The following is a 15590-nucleotide window of genomic DNA, read 5'->3' as shown; positions in this document are numbered from 1 at the left end:
GGGCCCTGGGGCTCTTAGTTATGCCCCTGACCATCACTATAATTAATCCATCTCTGGCTGCAAACAAAATGCATTGCGGTCAGTGTATGTCACAGATTAACCTACAGACTGCCCTGCCCAGCCTGCCAATGCTGCCACCAGCAGGGGCAAACCCAGGACTTTCACAGGGGGGATTCCTGAAAGGTCACCCTCAGCCACACACAGTACAGTATAATAATATGGTAGGACATCATGCTGGGTTGTGTTCACACAATGCAATTTCCCGTCCAGCTGACAGGATCTGACGATTATTTCCTACATGTCCGATCTGCTCCTGATCCACAACGGGATTGATCAGAAGCAGCTTGGATACAGATAATAATGAGGACAGCTGACATTGCTAATGAAGGGGAAAGCGAAGCATTCACCCAGCAGGGGCACAGGGTGTTCCCCTGTAACAGAGATAAAAGGGGGCAGTGCTGTGAGCTGCAGGGTGCCTGCAGATATTCTGGTGTCTCAACTTCTACCTGTCCCCAGACACTGCACCAGCCCTGGTCTGAGGGGGGATTCTGGGCAGCTGTGATCCCCCTGAACTTGCCTATGACCAGCTCCCTGATCTCTGCGCCCACAGCCTCCATGTGGTCCTATAATATCATATAATTCCTGTTATCAATAGGTCACTCCCCACCTACTGCAAAATACTCTGAAAAAATATATATTTTTTTGCAAATGAAAATCTATATTTTTACTCAATATTTTGCAAAAGTGACGCTAATTAATAGTGATTAAAGTGTACCTTAAGTGTCCCAAAAAAATTGAGTTTTACTCACCTGGGGCTTACCTCAGCCCCCTGCAGCTGATCGGTGCCCACGACGAGTCGCTCTGATGCTCCGGGTCCCGCTGGCGGCCACTTCCGGTTTCGCCGTCAGGACCCGTCAGGCAGGGGAACGCGGCTGATACTACGCGTTCCCAGCCAAAATAGCACCCCTATGCGGACATATGGCCGCATAGGGGTGCTATTTTGGCTGGGAAAGCGCAGTATCAGCCGCGTTCCCCAGCCTGACGGGTCCTGACGGCGAAACCGGAAGTGGCCGCCAGTGGGACCCGGAGCATCAGAGAGTAGAGTTGGGCCGAACCTCCGATTTTAGGTTCGCGAACTTCCGCAAAAGGTTCGGTTTGCGAAAAAGTTCGCGAACCGCAATAGACTTCAATGGGGAGGCAAACTTTCAAAGTTTTAAAACATTCTATCAGCTGGAAAAATGATAGAAAACATGTTTCAAAAGCTCTAATACCTGGAGCCACACCTAATTGAGTGAAATACACATCATTGCTGGAGGACCCACCCTCCCTCCCTCCCTCCTCCTCCTCCTCCTCCTCCTCCTCCTCCTCCAAGCAAGGTCCTTTATACCATTTGCCTACCTACACTAATTAGTTATGGGACAGCTGCTACACACTCTGCTAGGGAGATTTTATCCTCCCTCCTCCCTCCTACCGGAGGGAGGAGGGTCTCTTCTGCCAGGGAATTATACTATTTTAAAAACCAGTATACATCATACCATAGCTGGGAATACATACATGAGTATACATCATACCATAGCTGGGGATACATACATGAGTATACATCATACCATAGCTGGGAATCGAACCCAGATCTCACTGTGTGGTGGGCACATCACCCTAAGCACTGTACCACTACAGAAGTAAGTGAAGCTTGCCTAAAATTTAACATTTATGCTCAATGCAATAGAACCATTAGGTTGCTTAAAGGAGAACTGTAGTGAGAGGTATATGGAGGCTGCCATATTGATTTCCTTTTAAGCTATACCAGTTGCCTGGCAGCCCTGCTGATCTATTTGGCTGCAGTAGTGTGAATCACACCAGAAACAAGCATGCAGCTAATCTTGTCAGATCTTACAAAAATGTCAAACACCAGATCATACCATAGCTGGGAATCAAACCCAGATCTCACTGTGTGGTGGGCACGTCACCCTAAGCACTGTACCACTACAGAAGTAAGTGAAGCTTGCCTAAAATTTAACATTTATGCTCAATGCAATAGAACCATTAGGTTTCTTAAAGGAGAACTGTAGTGAGAGGTATATGGAGGCTGCCATATTGATTTCCTTTTAAGCTATACCAGTTGCCTGGCAGCCCTGCTGATCTATTTGGCTGCAGTAGTGTGAATCACACCAGAAACAAGCATGCAGCTAATCTTGTCAGATCTTACAAAAATGTCAAACACCAGATCATACCATAGCTGGGAATCGAACCCAGATCTCACTGTGTGGTGGGCACGTCACCCTAAGCACTGTACCACTACAGAAGTAAGTAAAGCTTGCCTAAAATTTAACATTTTTGCTCAATGCAATAGAACCATTAGGTTGCTTAAAGGAGAACTGTAGTGAAAGGTATATGGAGGCTACCATATTGATTTCCTTTTAACCACTTGAGGACCCACCCTTTACCCCCCCTTAAGGACCAGCGCTGTCTTAGCTGATCTGTGCTGGGTGGGCTCTGCAGCCCCCAGCACAGATCAGCGTGCAGGCAGAGCGACCAGATCGCCCCCCTTTTTTCCCCACTAGGGGGATGATGTGCTGGGGGGGTCTGATCGCTCCTGCCTGCCGGGTGTTGCGGGGGGGGGCACCTCAAAGCCCCCCTCCGCGGCGAAATCCTCCCCCTCCCTCTCCTACCTGGCCCCCCCTGGAGATCCGGGCTGCACAGGACGCTATCCGTCCTGTGCAGCCAGTGACAGGCTGTCTTCTGTCACATGGCGGCGATCCCCGGCCGCTGATTGGCCGGGGATCGCCGATCTGCCTTACGTCGCTGCTGCGCAGCAGCGCCGTACAATGTAAACAAAGCGGATCATTTCCGCTTGTGTTTACATTTAGCCTGCGAGCCGCCATCGGCGGCCCGCAGGCTATTCACGGAGCCCCCCGCCGTGAATTGACAGGAAGCAGCCGCTCGCACGAGCGGCTGCTTCCTGATTAATCAGCCTGCAGCTGGCGACGCAATACTGCGTCGCTGGTCCTGCAGCTGCCACTTTGCCGACGCACGGTATAAGCGTGCGGTCGGCAAGTGGTTAAGCAATACCAGTTACCTGGCTATCCTGCAGATCCTCTGCTTCCGATACTTTTAGCCCTAGACCCTGAACAAGCATGCAGCAGATCTGGTGTTTGACATTTTTGTAAGATCTGACAAGATTAGCTGCATGCTTGTTTCTGGTGTGATTCACATTACAGTGGCTGGATAGTGTACTGGTTAAGGGCTCTGCCTTTGACATGGGAGACCAGGGTTTGAATCCTGGCTAGGTCAAGTACCTATTCAGTAAGGAGTTCAAGGCAAGACTCCCTAACACTGCAGGGTGGCCTCTTGAGCGCGTCCCTGTGGCTGCAGCTCTTGAGCGCTTTGAGTCTGACAGGAGAAAAGCGCTATACAAATGTTTGGATTATTATTACTGCAGCCAAATAGATCAGCAGGGCTGCCAGGCAACTGGTATAGCTTAAAAGGAAATCAATATGGCAGCCTCCATATACCTCTCGCTACAGTTCTCCTTTAAGCAACCTAATGGTTCTATTGCATTGAGCATAAATGTTAAATTTTAGGCAAGCTTCACTTACTTCTGTAGTGGTACAGTGCTTAGGGTGACGTGCCCACCACACAGTGAGATCTGGGTTCGATTCCCAGCTATGGTATGATCTGGTGTTTGACATTTTTGTAAGATCTGACAAGATTAGCTGCATGCTTGTTTCTGGTGTGATTCACACTACTGCAGCCAAATAGATCAGCAGGGCTGCCAGGCAACTGGTATAGCTTAAAAGGAAATCAATATGGCAGCCTCCATATACCTCTCACTACAGTTCTCCTTTAAGCAACCTAATGGTTCTATTGCGTTGAGCATAAATGTTAAATTTTAGGCAAGCTTCACTTACTACTGTAGTGGTACAGTGCTTAGGGTGACGTGCCCACCACACAGTGAGATCTGGGTTCGATTCCCGGCTATGGTATGATGTATACTGGTTTTTAAAATAGTATAATTCCCTGGCAGAAGAGACCCTCCTCCCTCCGGTAGGAGGGAGGAGGGAGGCTAATTAAAATCTCCCTAGCAGAGTGTGTAGCAGCTGTCCCATAACTAATTAGTGTAGGCAGACAACTGAGTCAAATGGTATAAAAGGACCTAGCTTGAAGGGAAGGTGGGTGGGTTCTTTAGCAGTCAAAAGCAGTGTGTTTCACAATAACATGTCTGCTGACAGTAAAATGGAGGCGAAAAATTTTGCTCAATACAGCTTTATGGGGCGAATCGAACTTCCGCAAAAGTTCGCCTGATGCAGGCGAACGCGAACCCCCAAAGTTCGCCTGGAACCGTTCGCCGGCGAACCGTTCGGCCCATCTCTATCAGAGAGACTCGTCGTGGGCACCGATCAGCTGCAGGGGGCTGAGGTAAGCCCCAGGTGAGTAAAACTCAATTTTTTTGGGACACTTAAGGTACACTTTAAGTACAAGAGATGTAATCATTATTCCACTAACAGGGGTGTAACTAGAGGTGGGCAGACACTGCGATTGCAGGGGGTCCCAGAGCTGTGGGGGGCCCCTAACTACTAATTATCTTTTACTTTTTCCAATACAGGGGACTGTACTTCAGGTGTTTTTGGCAAAGCTTGTTACGAGTGTGAAGATCATGATGACCACATATACTTTATGAACCTTGTGAGATGAGCCCCAAGGCCTTGAGGAGCACCAAGGAGTGGCAAGGGAAGGGGTGTAAGCATAGCATTAATTCACCAGAGGTTACCGAACTATTTATCACATGGTCGGTAATAGAGATGATCGGAAAGTGCAATTTCCGATTCCACGGAATTCTGTCCGCGTTGAATTCCATAACCGTTACATTCCGGCAGAATTTTGCGTAATTCCACGGAATTCAATTCAATTGAAACCTCGTTTTTGATCAATCGTAGGCCATGGGACCTAGTGGCTGTTCCACCAGTCTTTTTTTTTTTTGTGCAGCAGGAGTTGTCGCATAAGCCATGGGACCTAGAGGTGGTTCCGCGGCGGTCATTATAAGTTTGGTTTGGAGCAGCCATGGGACCTAGAGGTGGTTCCACGGCGGTCATTACAATTTTGGTTTGGAACAGCAGGAGTTGTCGCGTAGGCTATGGGACCTAGAGGTGGTTCCAAGGCGGTCATTACAATTACAATTGGATGATTAAATAATTCCGATTTTCATGCAGAATCCTGTTGGTTGGTTTTTGTTAAGCCTCTAATCGGTGCTGAAAATCCGATTTTCATGCAGAAATCTTGTTGTTTTCACTTTAAGCTTCTTCTAGGGTCTTCCTTGTGATTGGCTTAAAAAAATCCGCATTCCAACGGAATTACGCATAGCAATTCCGGAATTACGTCGGAATGCTATAGCAATTCCGTTCCAATGTAAGGAACAGAATTGCCAATTTCTGACCGGAATCGCGGAAAACAGAATTCCGCAAAATGCGGTGAGCATCCCTAGTCAGTAATTTACCTCATGTGATAACTCAAAATAGCAATTCTCCAGAAATATAGGCTGAAATACCGACAGATAGAAATTCGTGCAAAATTTGTGCGATAAATAATCGGTAGTTATTCATTATTTTTTCTCAAAATCACAAGGGAAAAAAGGGGGTGTAACCATTCGTTATTTTAGATCTATTTATCCTCTGAATGTACCTGGCATTATGTTGTTTTTCGCACAGCTGCTGCAGCTCACTCTGCAGCTAGTTTAGTAGCAGCACACAGTAACAGCCTATACTGTTCATATTTGAGGCACCAGAGAGCAGCCCATTTACACTATTAAGCATATTAACCACTTCACCACTGAGGGGTTTTACCCCCTGACCACCAGAGCAATTTTCACCTTTCAGCGCTCCTTCCATTCATTCGTCTATAACTTTATTATTACTTATCCCAATGAAATGAACTATATCTTGTTTTTTTCGCCACCAATTAGGCTTTCTTTAGGTGGGACACTATGCCAAGAATTATTTTATTCTAAATGTGTTTTAATGGGGAAATAGGAAAAAATGTGGGAAAAAAATTATTATTTTTCAGTTTTCGGCCATTATAGTTTTTAAATAAAGCATGCTACTGTAATTAAAACCCATGAAATGTATTAACCCATTTGTCCCGGTTATAAAACCATTTAAATTATGTCCCTATCACAATATTTGGCGACAATATTTTATTTGGAAATAAAGGTGCATTTTTTTCAGTTTTGCATCCATCCCTAATTACAAGCCCGCAGTTTATAAAGTAACAGTGTTATACCCTCTTGACATAAATATTTAAAAAGTTCAGTCCCTAAGGTAACTATTTATGTTTTTTTTTATTGTATTTTTTTTTTTTAATTACAAAAAAAAAAAAAAAAATTGGGGAGTGTGGGAGGTAATGAGTTTACTATTTTATTGTGTAAATGTAATGTTCGTATATGTAAAATGCTTTTAGGGTGTAGTTTACTATTTGGCCACAAGATGGCCACAGAGTGTTTGTTTACATGCGACCTGTAAGCGTCCGGAAGGACGCTTACAGGAAGCAGTATGAGGCTGGGAACATCACAATGATCTCGCTGTTTCTGAAAGAAGCAGCAGATCATTGCGGGGGCTAGATCAATGAACGGGAATGGATTTTCCCGTTCATTGATCTCCGGGCGAGCGGGCGGCGGCGTGCACAAGCGGCGGGTGCGCGCGCACGAGCGGCGGGAGCGCGGACAGCGGCGGTAGCGCGGAAGGTACGGATTTCTCCGTCCCTGGTTTTTTAGGGGGGAAAAAAGGGACGGAGAAATTCGTACCGCTGGGGGTAAAGTGGTTAAGCAATATTAAGCATTTACAATATTAAGCGTAGAGGCAAAACGAAGGAGGAATTTGGATACATTTTTCAATGGGAGGAAGTGTGAAAAAGCATCCAAATACCTCCTACGGTATGTTTCACTCATCCACTTAATATTGTAAATGCTTAATATTGCTTAATATGCAGAACGGAGGGAGGGATTTGTGATAGGAGAGGGTCAAAAAACAGGGAATGAAACCCTCTGTGGTCACGTGCTGGTAATACCCTCCTCCTCCTGCGTACGTTAAAAAGGGGCGCTGGGAAAAAAGGGCGCGGGGTTTTAAACGATAAGCATGGATAACGTTTAAAAATGTATTGTACTGTATTTCGTTTAAAATTAATGTTTTATAAAGTTATAAATCATTAAATAATGTGCATTAAATCGGCAATTGTAAAAACGTTAATCTTCCGTTTAAATAGTGAAACTTATAATAACGTTTAAAAAAAATTACTAAGTAACCCTCCCTGTACCTACCCCTAACCCCTAGACCCCCCTGTTGGTGCCTAAACCTAAGACCCCCCCTGTTGGTGCCTAAGTAACCCTCCCTGTACCTACCCCTAACCCCTAGACCCCCCTGTTGGTGCCTAAACCTAAGACCCCCCTGTTGGTGCCTAAACCTAAGACCCCCCTGTTGGTGCCTAAACCTAAGACCCCCCTGGTGGTTCCTAAACCTAAGACCCTCCCTGGTGGTGCCTAAACCTAAGACCCCCCTGGTGGTGCCTAAACCTAAGACCCCCCTGTTGGTGCCTAAACCTAAGACACCCCTGTTGGTGCCTAAACCTAAGACCCCCCTGTTGGTGCCTAAACCTAAGACCCCCCTGTTGGTGCCTAAACCTAAGACACCCCTGTTGGTGCCTAAACCTAAGACCCCCCTGTTGGTGCCTAAACCTAAGACTCTCCTTAGTGCTCACTGTATTGTGTGTAGAATAATGTTTTAAAAACAGTAAAGGATAAAATATATTACAATTTACATTACGTACTGATCGCTTTGTTTCGTGAATAATAATGTTTTACAAACAGTAAGGGATAACATTTAAAATAATGTTTTATTGAAATAAAAAACGTAAATAATCACAAGCAGTTATAAAACATGAAAAATCTTCGGGCGCCGTTGGGAAACGTTATTATTCTCGGGCGCCCTTTTTTCCTGTTCGGCGCCCAGTAAACGATAATTATTATAGGAGTGAATGGCGGCGCCCGATTTGTCCACTAGCCTCCTGCGCCCTTTTTTACTGTTACCCCTCCTCCTATCCACAATCCTTTACTTCCAGCATCCAGAGAGGCAAAGTATTGCATGCAAATTATTAACACCGCATAACTATCGACCGTTTTTTGTTCAGTTTTTGCATCCATATCGCTGCATTATCGCCTGCTACTGAACACTCCTCTAACTATCCTTGCACAGTAGTGAATTGCAAAAAAAATTTAAAATCCCACATGAGGTAAAATACTGACCTTTTATCAAAGCTTTGGTGGGGGACCCCATGAATTGTAGTTATGCCACATTACATTTCATTTGCTTTACACTAAAACAGCAATATAGAAAGCAAATGAACCTTGTTTTCTTGCTGCTTGGCGAGGAAGGCATCAATGAGATTTCTCTGGTCATTTAAGTCCACTTGGTCCTTGTACTTTGTGAAGATTTCTTCCAAAAACTGACATAACTCTTTTGTATTTTTCTTCACAGTTTCATGACTTCCGGGAAACCATCGCACCACGGAATGGAAGGTATTGTACAGCTGGAGGAGAGGGGAGGAGAGACAGAGATTAGGTATGCAAATCATAATTATAGTTTAGAACTAAATTAGAAATATATTGTCCTTCTTAATAAGTAGCAATCGCAAAACACATGACCTGCAGCATTTTTGCCGCGATTTTGGAGTGATCGCATAATAAAGCGCTGATCGCCATCGCTCTGAATAGCGGAAGTATACAGTGATTTTACTGCGCTAATCGCTATAAAATCACCCATGCAAAAAAAACCGAGCGCTAGCGTTTTGCACTTTTCAAGTGTGAACGGGCCCTTAAACACATTTTGCAATAAATGTGATTTCATCTCAAGTTACTTTAAAGGACACCCGGAGCGAAAATAAACTAATGAAACAAATGATTTTCCTTCTCCTAAAAATGACTTTTTAAGATATTCCACAGTTTTATTTTATGTTTAAATATACTGTTTAAGTTTTAGCTGTTGTATTCTTTTTGCTCAATGACACATTCATTGAAGTAAGCCAGAGCTAAAATCTATGCACTATTTTTATCTCTTTCCTGCTCTCAGAAGTCATTTTGTGCTAGGAAAGTGTTTTATAGTTGGAATTTCTTATCAGTGAGGACTGAGTCAGCCACTTACATACCTGATATTTAACTCTTTCAGGCAGAGGAAGGAAAAAGGAACACTGCATAGTTATTAGTGTGGTTGGCACTGTACATACCCATGTCTATCCCATCATGTCACATGTCACTTCGGGTATCCTTTAAGGGCGGCTTTACACATAAAATGTGCGTTTATGCTGCGATGCCCTGCTCACGTTGTATTGCACCGCAATGCAAGAAATGTAAATCATATGACCTAGTGACAGAGTGTGCAGACAGGGTCACATGCATAGCACTGCGTGCCCCCTCCTCCCGCTCCGCAATGCACAAATTGTCAATCATATGACCACATGACAGAGTGCACCGACAGCCGACAGGGTCATATGCCTGTTCCACGCATGCACGCCATACTCCTGCCACCAACATTTTTAAACTGTTAGCGTCACCCATTACTTCCGCCACGGCTGCATTGCCCTGGAATTCTAACAGTCACGTGCTGTTGACCTTGCGGCTCGGTGTTGGATTGGTACTTCCGGCATGACGCAACGCAATAAGTGTGCCTTGCCTTGTCATTGCGTTACACTGCAGTAAAACAGGGTAACAATGCAGGTTTCCAGTGCAAGTGTTAAAGGGGCCGAAAAGGATCTGAGCATCAAAATGTAACAAACATATCAAAGGAAGCTTCCTCTACGGGAGGTTGCGGTGTGGGCTTTTGGATGGGCAGCAACAATTTACTCACACTCAGGGGGCTGCTCCCTTACTCCTATATATCAGTGTTGCCAACTCATCCCTTTAATTACTGACACATATAAGTTATACAGGTTCTGGGGCTACTTAGTCATAATCAATGCCTTAACTGCGTCTACCTAGCCACAAAACCTGTATAATTCATATGTGTCAGTAGTTAAAGGGATGAGTTGGCAACACTGCTATGTATATGCGGACCTTTATCTTGAATCTACATGTGCCACAGTTTGAATTTTTATATCATGCTCTGTGCTATCTGTGTATTTGACTGTTTTTGGTTCTTCTGTAAATACAGTGGGATGCGAAAGTTTGGGCAACATTGTTAATCGTCATGATTTTCTTGTATAAAGCGTTGCTTGTTACGATAAAAAAAATCTCAGTTAAATATATCATATAGGAGACACACACAGTGATATTTGAGAAGTGAAATTAAGTTTATTGGATTTACAGAAAGTGTGCAATAATTGTTTAAACAACATTAGGCAGGTGCATAAATTTGTGTAAAGAAATTAAATCAATATTTACTAGATCCTCCTTTTGCAGAAATTACAGCCTCTAAACCCTTCCGGTTGGCTCCAATGAAAGTCTGGATTCTGGTTGTAGGTATTTTGGGCCATTCCTCTTTACAAAACATCTCTAGTTCTTTCAGGTTTAATGGCTTCCGAACATGGACAGCTCTCTTTAATTTACACCACAGATTTTCAGTTATATTCAGGTCTGAGGACTGAGATGGCCATTCCAGAACGTTGTACTTGTTCCTCTGCATGAATTTCTTAGTGGATTTTGAGCAGTGTTTAGGGTTGTTGTCTTGTTGAAAGATCCAGCCCCGGCGCAGCTTCAGCTTTGTCACTGATTCCTGGACATTGGTCTCCAGAATCTGCTGATACTGAGTGGATTGGAATCCAGGCGTCCCTCAACTTTGACAAGATTCCCAGTCCCTGTACTGGCCACACAGCCCTACAGCATGACGGAACTACCACTATATTTTACTGTAGGTAGCAGGTGTTTTCTTGAAATGCTTAGTTGTTTTTCCTCCATGCATAACGCCCCTTTTTATGCCCATTAACTCAATGAAGCTGGCTTGACCAAATGTGCTTTAACATACCTCAAGCGGCTCTGTTTGTGCTGTGGGCAGAGAAAAGGCTTCCTCTGCATACAGTATTTTCTTGTGTAAAGTGCGCCAAATAGTTGAACAATACACAGAAACTCCATCTGCAGCAAGATGACGTTGTAGGCCTTTGGTGTCAGTCCGTGGATTGACTCAGACTGCTCTCACCATTTGTCGCTTCTGTTTATCCGAGATTTTTCTTGGTCTGCCACTTTGAGTCTTAACTTGAACTGAGTCTGTGGTCTTCCATTTCCTCAATAGGTTGCTAACTGTGGAAACAGACAGCTGATATCTCTGAGAAAACTTTCTGTATCCTTCCTCTAAACCATGATGGTGAACAATCTTTGTCTTCAGGTCATTTGAGAGTTGTTTTGAGACCCCCACGTTGCTACTCTTCAGAGAAAGTTAAAAGAGGAGGGAAACTTACAATTGACCCCCTTAAATACCTTAAATACTCTTTCTTATAATTTGATTCACCTGTGTATGTAGGTCAGGGGTCACTGAGCTTACCAAGCCAATTTGAGTTCCAATAATTAGTTCTGAAGGTTTTGAAATCAATAAAATGACAACAGTGCCCAAATGTATACACCTGCCTAATTTTATAAAAAAAAAAAAATATTGCACACTTTCTGTAAAGGCAATAAACTTCATTTCACTTCTCAAATATCACTGTGTGTCTCTCCTATATGATATATTTAACTGCCATTTTTTATCGTAACAACCAACGATTTATGCAGGAAAATAATGCCGATTAACAACGTTGCCCAAACTTTCGCATCCCACTGTATTTATGCACCAAGTAATGGGTGTACAGGTAGTCCCCGACTTACAAACAGCCGATCGATACAAAAACGATTCTGTAATTCTGTGGAAATAAGTCTTTTTTTTTTTCTTATTTCTCTCTGCTGTGCGCCCCCTCCTACACTGCGCCCTGAGGCTGGAGCCTCTTTCGCCTCTGCCTCGGCCTGGCCCTGGGGGAGTGTTTTGACTTATGAACAGATTCAGGTTAATAATTAACCTACAGTCCCTAGCTTGTTTGTTAATCGGGGACTACCTGTACTTATTTTTTACAGAATGAAATTGACTATGTTATTTCTTTTTTTTTTTTCAATAAATAATTGACACAGGTCATTATTTCACAGTGTTTTTGATTGATTATCTCTCCTTTGTCTTTGTAAATTGTTTGACTAAAGATAAAATAGTCATATTTTAGCATAGGTTAGCAAAGAAAAAAAACTTTGGGTAACAAAAATAAAGAATGACCCAGAGAGCCCGATATAGTGTAGTATGTACTGGTAAGGATGCATTCATAATAGAGTAAGTATCTTTATACTCACAAGCCAGGGTTTCCGCTCAGGCAACCACTGTAAATGCAGGTTTGGAGAGTAAGCCTGTGCCCTCTCAGGGTTAAGAAGTCATTCTCCGCAGATCAGAAGAAAGGAGTAACACCCCTCCACCGGGGGTGAACTTGTACAGTACAAGGTGAACAGAGGCGCTAAAAGAATAAAAACAGATAAAAATTTTAAAACTTGGGGAGGCAGTGGTGGACTTACCGGCTCCTCCAAGCAGACACAAAAATGTACTAACGTTTAAAACATAGAAAATTTATTGATACACTCCAAGGTTATTTGCAACGTGTTTCGCAGGTATCATCCTGCTTCATCAGGCAATGGGGTAGGAGTATATGGAAAATACAGGTCTCAGTCTGGGCCAAGCGCCTCTGTAACAGAGACAGAGGCACTTGGCCCAGACTGAGACTTACATTTGCCTTATACTCCTAGTCCATTACCTGATGAATCTGGCTCATACCTGCGGAACGCGTTGCAAAGAACCATGGAGTGTATCAATAAATGTTCTATGTTTTAAACGGTAATATGTTTTTGTGTCTGCTTGGAGGAGGTAAGTCCACCTCTGTCTCCCCATGTTTTAAAACTTTTATCTATTTTTATTCTTTTGGCGCCTCTGTTCAGCTTGTACTTTTAGTAACGGAATTCACTATTTTTCACACGATAGCGATAAGAATATGAACAACAGTGTAACAATAAAGGGTTGCTTGGCATAACTAAATATTATATATCAACATTTTGAAGGAACATACCATAACCATAGGAGAGCCAGTTAATCTTATGCATTCATTCATTAGACGCATCAATGTCAGGAACACTGGATCTTCATAGTTGAAGCGATGGCCGAGTACAATGGACACGATTAGATTGGACGCAGCAGCATTCATTAGCATTGTGTTCTCAAATGGTTCTCCTGAAATTAGAGGAACACTCAGATTACTGAAAAGCCAGAAGTCCACCCCACTTGTACCCAACATTAGAAGGAACCTCAGGTGGGTCATGTGCTTCATCTGGTGTTTTGTCGCTCCACTGAGGACTCCAGGCAAAGAGGAACACTGATCGCTAGAAGCATATAACATGGATGGTCAGAAATCTGAAGTTTTTGCGAAGCGGAAATAGGCATTTCTGACCATCCCCATGAACAACGGCGATCAAGAGTGTGTAAGAGTCAAAGAGCTGCCTGGTCTTTGTAGTGGCCCTCGATGGAGTGAGTAGACCTTTTCTGCAGAGCAATATTTGTTGGCGGTGTTGCCAAGAGCATGCTGATCGACATGCTGGAAAATCTCGGGCCGACATGCTTGATCGGGTCCCGGCGGTAACACGTGCGATAATCGTGAATGATGAACGTGATGGAAACTCATGCCCTATTTCCGTATGTATGCCCCAAGTGACTACCGGCGTATAGCACATGGGGAGCGTGTTTGATGTTACACACGCAGCCCATGTGCGATGACACTGGCAACTACGTGTGGGCACAAATGCAGAAATACAATGAGGATATTCAGCGTGGCCAGCAAGCAAGTAAAGTATAACTGCATAGGCATGGGGGGGAGGGGGACATAAAAAATTAGGGGGACAGCAGCCGGAGGCAGAGAGGCAGCATCACCGGCAGCAGGCCGTTTCCCAAAATATTTCATGTTGAAATCGATCGGGAATCGGCCTGCGGTATACGTCAGGCAGCAGATCTCTCTCGGATCAGAGTAACATCTGTCTCTTGGTCAATCGGCCACCAAAATCGCTAGATGTATGGCCACCTTAACTCTAGCCAACCACCCAGTGCCCCAAATAATTATGAGATTACTGTGCTTAAGCCCGGATTTACATCGGTGAAGCCTATAGACACAGATGTCCTGGGACCCTAGACTTCTCACTCCACGAACTCACAAACCCCCACCGAACCACACAGCAAATTGTTACCTTTCCCCTACTTCCCTTGCCCAGCATAGATAGCCAAAAGTGCCACTTAGCATTAGGTAGCCAGAGTTACCCTCAGTATTAAGTGGCTAGTGGTGCCCTCAATTAAAAGAGATCTCGCTAGAGAGACACCAAGAGCTGAGTGAGTAACCTCTCATTTACGCTCTGCTCGGGATTCCAAATAGGGAAGGATGGAAGCACACGAGCCGCCTTTCCATCATCAAGCGCCTGTAGGCACTTGCCTACAGTGCCTTATGGAAAATCCGGCTCTGACTGTGCAGCATTTGACCACAAAATACACTGCACACATGCACTAAATCCACTTTTGATGGTTATGTAACAGTCTTATTTTCAAAGTAACTACCTAGTGACTTACCACTGTAGGATTTAATCTTCTTCACCAAAAATTCACATTCTTCACTGATCTTGTTTTCTATGGTTTTTCTTTCCATAGCCAAATCTCTTATTGCGGAGAGAGTAAAATGTCGCATCGCTTTCCAGCTCTCACCATGTGCAAAGAGAACACCTAAAAACAAACTAAATGGGAAAAAATGAATTAGTAATGATCAGTAGAACGACTGACTGAAGGTGTCCATACATCTACTAATGTATGGGTAGATCAACCAAGAGACGGATCTCTCTCTGGTCGAATCTGATTGGAGACAGATCTGTTGCCTCAAATCTACTACCTTGCCTAGGGCCCCATTACATCTTAATCCACCACTGGTTGCCTGCCCATACACCACAGACTGATTTCTGCTAATCGGCCTCTGCCACCTTCCTGGCCCACCCATAAGTGTAAATGTTCCTCCCCTAGAGCTCATGCGGTGTAAAATGTCACCTGTCCCACTGCCTTGACTCCTGGCCTCCTCGTGTCTGCCAATGCACCGAGCCCCACCATGTGGTGGCACGTTACTACGTGACACTTGTGTGATCTCACATACACGTCCCTGGTGCCACACCGGGGTGACGGCGGAGGAGGCTGGAAGTCACAGCAGCGGGACAGGTGGGATTTTACACTCTACAGGTGGGGGAGCGACATTTACACTTGGGGGTGACAAGGTAAGTGGTGTTCGTCAGTCGTGACGATATCAAACGCCATTAACGCCACGCACCAGATAGACCATGTTGGACTGAGATCTTACACATCATCAATCAGGGATCCTTGCTGTGGTACTGATTTTTCCCAGATTTGACAAATGTAGCAAACTGGATGATCAATCATTTATTATATACCCAATAAAACTTTATACTTTTATAGTATTACTGATATGATGAGTCTAATTAGTGATCTAGTCTATTAATTTTGTAGCTGGACATGTATGTCTTA

At 44.2% G+C, this 15590-nt stretch overlaps 1 protein-coding gene across 1 annotated transcript in view; it reads right to left on the bottom strand.

Moving 5' to 3' along the window:
- LOC137571252 (cytochrome P450 2K4-like) overlaps positions 1-15590 on the bottom strand; it is a 51032-nt gene that overhangs the window by 18578 nt on the left and 16864 nt on the right. The window contains exons 4-6 of the mRNA XM_068280128.1: positions 14637-14786; positions 13099-13259; positions 8389-8571 (exon numbers count right to left, since the gene is read on the bottom strand). Coding sequence (XP_068136229.1) covers positions 8389-8571; positions 13099-13259; positions 14637-14786 — 494 coding nt within the window. The remainder of the gene's footprint in view (positions 1-8388; positions 8572-13098; positions 13260-14636; positions 14787-15590) is intronic.

Source organism: Hyperolius riggenbachi, chromosome 4 (genome assembly GCF_040937935.1).
Source record: "Hyperolius riggenbachi isolate aHypRig1 chromosome 4, aHypRig1.pri, whole genome shotgun sequence".
Classification (NCBI taxonomy): Eukaryota; Metazoa; Chordata; class Amphibia; order Anura; family Hyperoliidae; genus Hyperolius; species Hyperolius riggenbachi.
The sequence above is the reverse complement of the archived record's forward strand: the minus strand, read 5'-3'. Positions and strand labels throughout refer to the sequence as shown.